The 13,231-nt window shown below is 42.2% G+C and overlaps 1 protein-coding gene across 3 annotated transcripts in view; it reads left to right on the plus strand.

Annotated features, from left to right (window-relative positions):
- Positions 1-12,358, plus strand: part of drp2 (dystrophin related protein 2) — a 60,596-nt gene extending 48,238 nt beyond the window's left edge. For 2 of the 3 annotated variants that reach the window (XM_068325835.1, XM_068325839.1), the window contains 8 exons: positions 453-589; positions 1,777-1,842; positions 4,943-5,008; positions 7,370-7,516; positions 8,201-8,453; positions 9,493-9,610; positions 9,703-9,789; positions 10,193-12,358. In XM_068325835.1, the coding sequence (XP_068181936.1) occupies positions 453-589; positions 1,777-1,842; positions 4,943-5,008; positions 7,370-7,516; positions 8,201-8,453; positions 9,493-9,610; positions 9,703-9,789; positions 10,193-10,212 (894 nt within the window). In that variant the 3' untranslated portion in view covers positions 10,213-12,358. The remainder of the gene's footprint in view (positions 1-452; positions 590-1,776; positions 1,843-4,942; positions 5,009-7,369; positions 7,517-8,200; positions 8,454-9,492; positions 9,611-9,702; positions 9,790-10,192) is intronic. The other variant, XM_068325836.1, reaches the window with a different exon arrangement.
- Positions 12,359-13,231: the final 873 nt, after the last annotated feature.

Consider the following 13,231-nt stretch of genomic DNA (forward strand, 5'->3'; position numbering starts at 1 on the left):
TGCCTCATATAGGACACACATATAGTGATATATTTGTAACCCACTGTGGACTAAACCCAAAAACTTGAGTCTTAAGTGATTGCACATGCAGTCTCCCAAGCTGAGCTAATACCAAAGCATTCTTGCTGGAGTGTACTGAAATGGTGCCAGGTTTAAATTCCTAATCAATACCAAGCTGTTAAATATGGCAAAAGGCCATATGTATATACAAAAATATATGTTCACCCGAAAGCTTTTTATAATAGCTAGCAACACTTTTTCACATTAGTGAGGCTGCTGGCGGAAGCAGGAAATAGAGAGAGGAACCCGCAAAAGACAGAGGGGACAAATTTATCATTAGGTTAGTTTGGCAACAGCAACATTTTCAAAAAGTGTTAAGGAGTGTAATTTGTCTCCCTCCCCATCCACCACTGTACCCGCCCACCTCTCCTTCAACCGCCACTGCACTCCAGACAACCTCGGGAGAGAAGATGAGGGACTTTGCTAAGACTCTGAAGAATAAATTCAGGTCGAAGCAGTACTTCACCAAACACCCTCAAAGAGGTTACCTGCCAGTGCAATCGGTCCTGGAAGCTGAGAGCTCAGAGACGTAAGTCACACACACATAAACACTCGTCGACACACACTTCTCCCCCTCTTTGCCTTTCTGTCATCTAACTTTCACTTTGTCTCACTTTCACCTTAGGCTTATTATCATGCTCTGACAGTTTGGGGCCCTCTGTCTTGTTGAAATGAGTTAAAGAGGCAGCTCTGTGCACATTGTTATTCTGGTGGATCAGATGTTCTGTTCACATGACTGAGTTTCACCCAAAGGAACTCAAGAGCAATGAGGCTAAAATCCATGTGCTCACGGAGACATAACTCAGGGTTACGACAAGAGGTTTTAGCATGATTGGTTTTGTTTTGGGTAATTGTTTCGCTGTCGGAGTCACCTTTTACAGCCCCAAATATCACTGTTAATCCTTAGGCTCAAGCAACAAAGAGCAAGTTTCAAAATAAAAGCTGTCCCTGTGTAATATGAACAATGATCTATTGTCATATATTATACCTAATCTTTATAATTCATTATCCTATATGGGCATTTCAGTGTTGTCGCAGTGCAAAGGGGCTAATTAAAAATTTTACATTTATATTTATGGGTATATTTATGTGTAACATCCGATATCATGTAGCAACAAACTAAAATATACATCATGAAAACATCAGATATAGATGTATCAAAATAAATATCTGCATTATTTTCTTACAGTGATGTATGATTCAGTTGTATTTAATGTATACATGATCAATATAATGGAAATATAATATATACATTGTATATAATTTTTTTTACTTGTTTACTTATAATCTCTCCTCCAGTGGACTTAGTTTTAAACATGTTTGCAATGAAATACTAAAAACTGGAGAACCTGTGACTGTATGTTCCAGGTCCTGATCTACTCATAGCAACTTATATATATATATATAATTTAAGGCTCATAAGCCATTTTTATATATATAATTTAAGGCTCATAAGTCATTTTATGACTGTAAAACATCACAAGTGAAAGAGTTTATGTTGTTTTAATGTTGGCATTTATTTTGTGTGTTGCGTATGGCTACAGATTGTCATCCACTCTGAACCTAATCACACCAATGTTTTCGTATTCTAACAAAACCATCTCTCTTGATTATGGTGAATGGGGTCTGCGTGAGTTCAGTTTTCTACCACCATGCAGTCACACAGTGTTAAACATGCCATTGTGGGATATTGATGCTGGCGTCTGTTGTTCCCAGGCCATGCTCCTCGCCCAAGCTGCCCCATGCAGACACACACAGCCGGATTGAGCATTATGCCAGCAGGTATGTGGCTTACAGCCCTGCACTATGTATGAAATCATTACAGCAAAGTCTCCCTCTTTCTGTTCCTTTCAGTATACCCCTGCCTCCATCTCTTTCCCTCTCCTGCACCCTCCTCTGTCACCCTTTAGTCCTCGCCTCACACTGATTGAAGTATTGATTAGGTTGTGTTGTCCGCCGTACAGCAGCCCTAGCCCAAACCGTGCTGCCCAGCACTTCATGCTTTCTCTTCACACACATGCTGGTTGTGAAGCATCTGTGTGTGTGTGTGCGTGCGTGCGTGCGTGCGTGCGTGTGTGTGAAGGTCAGCAGGGAGCCACATGGTTTGTCACTTGCTGGGGCAGTGAGCCCATTGGTCACCTGGGAGCCGTTGGGGTGGATTAGCGTCTGTCTGACAGGTTATAAACAGGGCACAGCACTGAACTCCCACAATCCCAGCAGCTCTGCCCACAGAGCTGTGTGTGTGTGTATGTGTGTGTGTCTGTGTGTGTGTATGTGCTTGTGCGTGTGTGTGTGTGTGTCATTGTGTATTACTTCCCAAAGGCTTTTACACACAACTGCCTCACGCCCAGCCAAAAAAGAGGCTTCTGAGCTCTCTCTTTTCCATCCTTTCTCCTACTTTCTGTTGGCCTTTTTTTCCGTTTCATTGTTAGATCCCTCTGCACTGTAGTCTTCAACATACACTGCATTCCCCTTTTTGCTGTCTCTCCTTTAGTAGTTTGCATCACCTCATCTTTTAAAATGTATTTTGTCACATCCTCCTATATTAACACATTATAATAATGATAGAATCTGTCTGTCTGTCTGACATGATCACAGCTTTCAGAGTGAGAATGAATGACAGGATTATAATAAAACCATCTCAAAACTGTTCAGATGTTTAACCCTCACTCTGTCTTACATGCATTTACATTCAAACAAGGATTGTAACACACACACACACACACACACACACACACACACACACACACACACACACACACACACACACACACACACACACACACACACACACACACACACACACACACACATTATTTTCTGTTTCTATCTTTTCTCACCTTTATCATTTGCTGTTGTCCCTGCCTGAGACTCCAGGCCTTCTGATGAATAGTGCTATAGAATGAATTACGAGCGCGTCAGGTTCAATGGCAAAGCTTCCCGTAACAGGTCATGGATAAATCCTAAATTTCTCAGTGTTATGGCCTCAGTGGACGCTAGAAAGGAATAGGATTGGAAATGGCTATTCCTGACAGCCCCTACATCACTCACTGCTCCTCTTTACGTCCCTCACTCCCTAAGATGACGACACTCTGAGAAAGATAATGCAACAAGGAATGTGTTGTATGCGTTTCTGCTGAGGCATAGATGCATTAAAAGATTTATGCGGCACATTTGTACGTACAGTATGTAGTCTGAAAGAGAGCATGACTTTGAAACATATTGGTGGATTCTAATTCTTCAAATGGGAGCTTACAATTTCCAGTATGTGGGCAGCCACAAAGCTTATAGCCCACAGCAGCAGTGGGTTACTTCATTCTGCAAGTTAATTACCTTCCTCGAAGGACAAACCCACACTTTGATCCTCTAACGCTGTTATTTGTCATTAACATTTGGTATTCATTGGACTACGCTCTCTCAACCTGCATCTATTTTACATCACATCTTCCCTTCGTTTCTTTTCATTGGGTGACAAAGAGTGGGTGGCAAAGTGAGAGATGAAGAGTAAAGGCCAGTCAAGAAAGAGGGCTGGTAGTAAACAACTGATACACGTGTGTGTGTTCTCACAGTGGATTAGAGGTGATCCATGATCTGAGTGCACAAACAAACACTGAGAAAACACTATTAGTTATTGTCAACAGTGTTCGTTCATTCGTTCGTTTATTTTTCGTAGCCGTTTCCGGAGTTCAGCATGTTCTATTATACTGTATTAATGTAAGCTATGAAATGTCAAAATAACTTAATGAGATGCACACTATAAAGTTGATGAACATAAGAACATGTGAGAGACTTTGCTAAATTATTCAGTAACACGGATGCTGTTTTCTGGTATATTAGTGGAATCATACAGTTAAATATGAAGCGGCATGATTTAGCGGAATTTGATGTAAGACACACACAAACACATACACATTTATATGCTCATGGTATGCAGTATAAAGAATAAAAGAATGTAAATCAGTAAATATGGGATAACTTATGTACATTATTCTAACATTTGATTTGTCCATTTGGGGCTTCTGTAGAAGCGTGGCGGTGCAATGTGGATGGCTGAAGACAACCCGCTGCCAATGTAGATTAAGTCATTCAGCTAGCTGAGAGCATGAGGCAGGGTACACTCCGGGCGCGACGCCAGTGCACCACGGGCCACTGTAGATATAAAAGGCAAATGCTAATGTAACTAATGTAGCTCATTTTAACACTCATTAAATGATATATATGTCTCTCCCATTCCATTCTTGACCTTGAACCCACGCAGTAGAACTCTAGTATGAGACCTTATGCATCATAGGTTCAATAACTGCTTTACATCTTATGTTTATCCAATTATTTTTTATATTATTCACTAGATAAATGCGGTTTATACTAAACATATTGTCGATTTTCCGCTCTCATACAAGCCACCACTATTTTTCCCACAGCAGATTAACTCACAGCTAGACGGTAGCGCTGTCTTTGGTTCTGATTGTCATCTCGCTTCCTCCTCACACACAGTCGCTGTCCGTGGTGCTGGACGAGGAGCTCCTGTTTGTCTGTCCGCAGACAGAAGACAGTTTACAATATTTCATCAGTGGTTTATCCTCCCTCCGTGTGGACGTGTTTATGGCTCTTTAACTGTGGCAAGAAGAATTTCTGCCACTCTGCAGTTTAGACCTTTGCTGTTCAGACCATAGTACTAAAAGCCCAATGGTCTTATTCACACTACTTAAAGGCTGAACTGTGCTAATTATTTGTTTTATCTTGTGTTTGATGAAGCATATTTCCCCAGCGTGTTACATCACCATGTTGCTTTTGCTATTTCCCACATTTTCTCTGATGAATCCACTCTTCTCTTCACTCTTTCTGTTTTGTTTCGTTTAAATGTATTTATTTGTTCATATAGATTGGCAGAAATGGAGAGCCAAAACTGTTCGTTCTTCACGGATAGCCTGTCTCCCGACGAAAGTCTGTGAGTATACGGCCAACCACAAACTCCCTCATTATAACCACTGGCTTTCAAGGGGATTGTGTGTGCGTGTGTGTGTGTGTGTGTGTGTGTGTGTGTGTGTGTGTGTGTGTGTGTGTGTGTGTGTGTGTGTGTGTGTGTGTGTGTGTGTGTGTGTGTGTGTGTGTGTGTGTGTGTGTGTGTGTGTGTGTGTGTGTGTGTGTTACCCGTCTTGACATCTTAATAGCTTCTGTGTGAATGTATGTTTGACTGTTGGGACAGTGGATTATTGCATTAATGATCAGCCATGTGATGAAACGGACACAGAGGGCAGCACATACATGATCCACCTTCGCCATACACATGACTGCTGTGATTGAGGCCTGTGTGTCTACACTGAGGCGTGTGTGTGTGTGTGGGTGTGTGTTTGTGTGTTTGTAGAGGCTTGCTGAGTGGGGCAGCAGTTGTGAGGTTACAGCAGTGAGAGGAATGAGGGATGTTTGATGTGAATCAGATAGCTGCTGAGGTCAGTCCTTATTGTTGGAAGCTGAGAAAGTGCCAGGCTGACAGAGTGGTTGAGGTTGTTTGAGATCACGGATTTTGTGTGTGTCCATGTCTTATTTTGTTGACATCTGTGTGGGCTATCAACTGTGTCCTCCTCCTTGTGGATGCCTCTTTTTTTTTTTTTAATCATGTTTTAAAGTCAAGGCTAGACACCCAGCAGCTCTGCACAAATGGTGGTCTAGACTTGCAGGGTTCCCGGTGTGTGTAAGTGTGTGTTTGTGTGCCGAAAGTGTGTTGTAGTTCTATGTGTGTGACGTGAAATGTGATTGTGACTGACAATAAATTAAAGGTTAGCTTTGGACTTAGACAATAATATAGTACTTATCATGCAGCTTTCCACTACAAACACATTTGCTTGTCAAGCCTTCTCCCAATGTCTTTGCTGCCGTGTGCATGTTTCTGGAGTCACAAAAATGCGTGCATATCAGTGAGCATAATGTATGTGCATATGTGTGTGCAGTTCTGTGCCTGAAAGTATTTATATGCATGACACTTCCCTTCTGCCCCTTTTGTGTAGCGCTGCTGTTTCCTGGCCTTGTGCCCTTGTATCTTGGTCTTATTCTACAACCACGTACTTCCGTCTGTCAGAGCGTCTCTGTTTATCCGGCTGCATGGCGCTGTACACGCCACTGTGCTATCTGTGCCTCCAGCTGGTGTTTGGATGGCAAAACTCTGTTTCCTGTCCTGCACCAAGCTGTCTATGTGCAGCTTTCACCCTGCAGCTGGAGGCATTCATAAATTTGATCGTGTTTTATGCCCAATCAAACATGATTTAAAGTTTAGAATACGTGGGTTATAGGCATATAGATATAATTAATTCTACTTTGGTCGATTACTTAAATATGAATCTATTTTTCTGTAATGCTAGCTAAATTATGTATTGTAGCAGTAATATTTTCATGTGCTGCTACAATAAAGTTCGTAAGCAAATATACTGTAGGCATATTAAACTGACTGAAGTAGCAGATTTATTTCGTGTGAAAATAGCATGTTCTATAAAATGCCTTTATATATTGTGCTGTGAATCAGTTTCAATTGGTGGTTTACAGTGACTCCTGTCTAGTATTGATAGCTGTAAGACATATTCCTATACAATTCTGCAGAAAATGTCAATTTAGGCCATTTTATGGAACATTCAGACAAAAAATATGGAATTTTAAGGAAATAAAGTAAAAATTGTATTAAAATCAAGGATATATTATGTATTACAATTATCACTACTATAAATCCCTGAATTATTTTTTGAGTGGATGCATCTGCAGCATCTACTGAAGTGGATGTGCTCGTTTCAAGACAATCCCAGTCTGCGTTAACCTGTCCTATAAATGCAGTGATGTAGACTCTGGCAGCACTCTGCAAAGCCTATCTATGTCCTGCTTTTACTTTGGCTCAGTAAAGTAGACTGCTTTGTAGCCCACAGTGTTATTGGCTAATATAAATAGACAAACAGCTGTTATTACATTGAACCTATCGCCAAACTTTCACAGATGCATTTTTTTCTGTTGCCATGAAGTTTTTTGATCTATTGTCAATAAATTGTTCATAATTTTTCCAGAACTTAGATCTTCGATTTTAGTAAATGTGTATTTAAAATAGTTTGCTGAGCTAGGCTGAGCCAATAGATACAGTGAACCTTAAACAGTGTCTCAGTCATAGCGTCCCGCTCCATTTTGTCTCATTGTGTCGTCCCGTAATACCTACCCCAAATTGGCTTGCTTTGCCCTGCTTTGGCCTGTCACATGTTGTCCTTGGCTCTGCTCTGTGCTGCTGGTGGCTGTGTGCTGGTGGCTCAGTGTGCTGTCTCCTTTGTGGGGGACTCAGGGATGAAGATCAGTACCTCCTGCGTCACTCCAGCCCAGCCCTGGACCATGACTCGCCCTGTGGACAACACATGCTGCTGGCCCACCTGGAGCACCAGGACAAGGAGCAGCTGCAGTGTACCCTGGCCCGCCTGGAGAACGAGAACAGGTCTGTGTGGGGGGGGGGGTTGGTATGCAGCCTCTTTCAAAAATGTATGCCCTTACATTGTAAAATAATTTTCCTATATGTGTAAAATAATGATGGAACATGTTTGTTTGAGTTCAGTGGAAAGACTTTGTTATAAAAGAAGTGGTACTGCTGATGTAATACTTCTTTGGGTTTTGATGGTAAAGCTTGTATTTGAGTTTATAATGACCCAGTATCACAGGATGTCAGGTATTTCCCTTATATGAAGCAGATCCTTTCTTCCTATTCTCCTAATTGGTCTCTGGAGGCAACTTTATGAATCATATGAATAATTTTCTCTTTTCATCAGTTTGGTTTTGACCTTCTTACATAAGCAGCAACACATGTTTTTGTTTTGTTTTTTCATGCATGATCCCTACATTTTCATCCTTAATCATATTGTATAGTAAGCGTATTGTAAATATTTAATAGCCTCCAAAATTTGTATTTTTATTCTTCATATGGATTTTGCACGATCCAAAAATAATGAGGAAGACAGTATGATAATGTAATGAAAGAACACAGGACTGAGACACTGATATGTACACATTGATTTATTCATTGACACTCGGGTTATCAGGTAGATGGTGGGTGAGATCATTCAGTTGCGTGTATGTGTTTTGTATGCTGCACTAACATTTAGGCCTGCCTCCATCTCTCCCCCAGGGTGCTTCAGGGGGAGTACAGGAGGCTGAAGTGGAAGCATGAGGAGGCAGCAGCGGTTCCCATGCTGACGGAGGCCGGAGAAGGTGGTCCTGGATCACCCACGGCGGAAGGCCTGCAAGATGAGGAGCTCCTGGCCGAAGCGCGGGTCCTCAGGCAACACAAGACGCGCCTGGAGACTCGTATGCAGATCCTGGAGGACCACAACAAACAGCTGGAGTCCCAGCTACGCAGGCTCAGGGAGCTTCTGCTACAGGTACACCACTGTGAGAGGTGAAGGGTCAGGTGACACGGAGAGTGTAGTTCTGGGACACGTTTTTGAATCAGGTGCACTATTTCTACATCTAATCTTTACATTTCAAATGGAAATATTTTCATTTTCATTACTTGTCAAGTCTCGTTCTTTTTTCTGTGTGTTAATTTGAGGGTTAGGGTTAGGATAAGGGTTAGGGTTAGGGTCAGCACATTTTGTCCCAATTTTTCATTCCTGGAAATAAAATCATGAAATGCAAACTCAGTTCACACTACTGCAATGGTGTGAAAGAGATCATGCAGGGGGCTTCCAAATATAATATTAAGAAATTGCAAAGTCTATATGAAAGTCACTCAATCCAGAGGGAAGGGCAGAAGGAGCCAGAATGAGAGAATTATTTGGAAAGACAGGGACGAGAGACTTTTTCATGTCTAAGAGATGGAGAGCTGGCAGTAAAGAAAATGAGACAAATGAAATGAAAATATACATTCTTTGGAAAAAATTGCACCTCGCAGTTCTTTTCCTCCCAGGAACACCTTCACTGTTTCTTTCCTGAATAAGAATCTGCCTTTGTAGACTCTTTAGAACTGTAAACATGAATCACCCCAATCTCTGCAGACACCCCAGTTTCACCTCTCGAGTATTCCTACAACGCCGCTAAAAACAGTCTAAAAGATGGCGGTTTGTATATTATGTTATGTTTTAGAATATCCTCATGAGTTATGTCGTGCATCTTTGATTGTGATTCGAGGTCTTCTGCCACCTCTGTCAGTGTGTATTTTGTGCCACGCTTTTCTGTGCTCTACCATTCTTCACGCTTTTATCTGTAGGTAAAAGTAGAAATCACAGTAACCTGATGGTTTGTGTCACAGCTGCCAGGAAACAAAATGACTTTCTGAGTAACATTTCTGCTAAAAGATTCCAGTCCTGACTGTCTTATTGATTATTATGTGAAAGTCTAAGGGAGATCTGCAGCCTGAAAACATGACATACATGCGCTTCTATTGGGAGTGAATTATAATTCATCGTTCCAAAAAAACAGCCCAAAGATGATTCAGAGGCGAATGGATCAGAACCATCAACCCTGTCATCTCCTGTGTCTGGAGGGGGCCATCACGGGGAGCCAGCCAGCCGAGAGACCACTGACACTGAAGCAGCAGGTCAGCATAACTCGGCTGGGACCAGATGTGGGCCTTCATCCCATATCCCGCCATCCACTGTACATATTTATCTAATGCTCTCTGTGTGACAGGAGATGAAACAGAGCATGAACAGGATACAGTGCTACAGCTCCAGGAGGTCATTGAGCAGCTGAGAAATGTCTTCCCTTCGGAGCCAGGTGAGTTCCCCCTGGCTCCACGGAACACAGCAGCCGTAACACACCACGCTCCAGAGGTCCACTCTCTTCCCCTCCATCGCCCATGGGACAGTGAGGGATGGAGAGATGAGCAAATATGTACTGCTGTGGGTCAATAGTTGGGGGGAAGGGATGGGGAGATTAAATGGCAGGAAAGAATAAGATAAAGAGTTAATTCAGCTCAGAGAGGGAAGAAGCAGAGCGTCAGCATCTGAATTTTAAAATTAAATTTTCTGGGCAATCCAAAGCCCGTAACTTGAATGAATGAAAGGGATTATCATAATTTTAATAATAGCCAAAAACTTTTTTTCAATCTTGTGGATGTGATCATAAAATTGCAAAAGCTTTTCATCATTGTCCTTTCCGCTATACATTCTAATTTCAGGCACCACGTCTCACATCTAAACCCTGAGTGGGCCTGGAGGAGCAGAGTGAAAGCCTGAACGGATGCCTGATGGAAGAGAGGAGAGCTCCAGGCATCCGGGGTCAAACCACAATACAACGGGCCATGTGGCCGCTGCAGCAGCTGTGGCATCCAGAGCTAAGTGGAACTGCACTAAAAGCCTTTTTTTTTCAACTGCTAAAGGCTCAGGCTGGTGTCCATTTGGCCAGGGTGTGCTTAAGCGATTCAATGGCGCAGCCTGACACCGTTTTAACAAGCCAAAGGAAACTAATATTAGCAATGGGTCAGCAACAGACTAAAGTCGGAGGAGAAATCACACTGTGCTTACCAGTATCTGTGTAGTCATTCAAAGGTGTGAAGCTTTATATCAATCCACAGCACAAATTGGACCTTCAATGAAAAGAAAGTCAAAAAATGCAAAAATAATATTAAAAAAATAACCCCTTGTTTTATCAGAATGTCTGTATCTCAAGTGTTAGTGTTTTTCTGAAATGTTTTATCACATTGCTTTTTTATTTTTATTTTTAAGAGATCTAGATCATGCCTGGGCGGACTGCGGTTCATTAGGCTGTGTGGTGATGATTGTCGGGGAGATGACAGGACCCCCAGTGAGCGTATTTACTTTAAAACAATGACAAATCATCAGTTAAATCCATGATTTATTCAAGACAGCTTAAGTGCCCACTAGCGCAGCGCCTCTGTTTGCACACACTGTGTCGCGTGTAATCCTCTGATATTGCTCTTCACTCTCTTTGCTCGCTGCTGTATGTGAGGCCTTTACGCTCACATCGAGCCACTTGTACGCTCAGATATTAATTGGCTTTAACATCTATATTCTGGATCAACAATATGCCCTCCCTTCACTGTGCACAATTACATAAATGGCTTCCATTAACAAAGCGGAGATCCAGTTCAGCTCTCAATTTAAGAACATTTGCATTTTGACTGGAATGGAGTTTTGCAGAGGATAAATATCAGCTCTGGAAACTTGTAGTCCTGCCTTGTGCATAGAAAGGCAGAAGCCCACTCTCTCTGTCTGTGAGGCCGAATCCACCACAGTGCAGTCCTACCATTAAAAGTCTCCCTTCTTGATGTTAATTTGGAAACAACTGTAGCAACTACATGGTTCATTTCACTGCATTACTGCATACTTCATTTCTTTTGGAATTGCAAAAACAAAAACAAAACACAAGTGGTTGAAAAGACTTTGCATTCATTATATCAGGGTCATTATGTCCAAACACAGCACAGTCGAGTAATGCCTTAAACTGTATAATATCTGTTTCTTAAGTTTTGCTGTTTGTTTGTTCGTTTTGTTTCACATTCAGGGAAGGAGTTTGTGTCAGGCTTTGGTTCATATGCCTGCCTCCTGCTGGGAAGGTGTGCAATTAATATGAAGTAACAGGAAAAGTAGAAAAGTACAGATCATAATGTGAGCATCTATTCACTGCTACACAGAACTTTTTATGTGTGAACCCAATAAACTGGGGATGCTTGAAGGGCCTGAAGCTCTGAGACAAGAGAGGAAAAGTGGGGGGGGGGGAAATAGCTGGAGGGCTGGTGAGAGAGATCCACTTTGACCTGCCTGTCCCATCAAAATGTCCTGAAGCAAGACAGGTGATTGCCTGAAACAAGAAATCTGTGGTCATTTTGTTTTCTCAGCAATCACACAGCCTCTCTCACAGAAAAAACACACAGCTAGGAGTTCAACTTGGTCCTTAAAATAAAGCTCTGACCTCCCTTAGATGAGTCTGAAACCCATGTGCTGCATTTATTACGGGCTACACCTCCAGGCACACATTTTTGACACCAATTCTCCTCAAGACTCCCTGCCTGTTGGTTTAGATACTGTTGCTAGGGAATTGTCCCAAAGGATACAGTACCGCAAGTTTGCGAGTTGGAAAAGGTGATGCACCATTCATCATACAAAAGCTAATAGCCTTAAGGGAAGCAAGGGAGATGCTCCTCTACTTCACTTCCACCTCCACAGAAGCCTGCCAGTTATGTAGCTGCTAAAGATGATCATTATCATTTGTTGGATCTGTCTCCAGCACCAGCATCGCTAAACAATTCATTCTGGCAAAGCTCTTACAAGTCAGAACAAAGAGCTGCAGATCAGCTCGTGGGTAACCACCCCACCCCCCCCCCCCTCAAAAACCTCCCCACAAAGCCATGGTGAACAATGTTTATTCATAGAGAATTCTTCTTTTTTTTCACTATTATTGGGACTCACGCATTCTCATTACTCATTGATGATCACCCAGCAGCCTTACATCTCACGTCTCTATACTTTTCATTGTGGGCACAGAAAAATGGTGCAAGAGTGACAGCGTGTGAGAAGAAAAGAAGAGAAGGCGATTCCCACAAGGCGGCATGTCAACATCTGTCTTGTGTATTTTAAGACAATATAGAGGAGGCCAGGTGAAATAAACGCACCAGGTAGTTAAATGGTAGCTGTTTACTTTACACAGAGTCCCTCCTGCTGCTGCTCTTTGACTCCAGCATCTAAATTTACTTTGATGGACATCCGACTTGCAGGACAGTCATAAAGCACCTGGACTTTCTTTACATTATGGTCTCCTGGAGGTGTGACATGGGAACAAATTTCGGACTGGTAGTGGCTTTTTTATTCCCCCTGCAAACTAAAATATACCAGTTGTTGTGTGGCATGTGTGTAATTGAAGAAAAAGGCTTTCCCCAGAGGCAAAAGTACCCACCTACCCTATGCTGCTATCGCTCTCCAGACGTCTGTCACTGCATGTAGCCAGCCAGCTCGCTAATGGCTCTATTCATTACTCTCCTGCCTTCACGTCAGAACCCTCCATGTTTGGCATCACGCATCACAACCTTGTAATAAGAACACATATAGAACACGTATGTGCTTGAGCGTCGTCTCTCACCTGACAGAGCAATGAATCACCTGAGCTCAAAGTATTAAACAACAGATATATACACAACTTACTGGTTAACTAAGATTACTTAAAAAAATACAAACACACACACACCATTAATATACCTCAT

Source organism: Antennarius striatus, chromosome 10 (assembly GCF_040054535.1).
Source record: "Antennarius striatus isolate MH-2024 chromosome 10, ASM4005453v1, whole genome shotgun sequence".
In the NCBI taxonomy this organism is placed as follows: Eukaryota; Metazoa; Chordata; class Actinopteri; order Lophiiformes; family Antennariidae; genus Antennarius; species Antennarius striatus.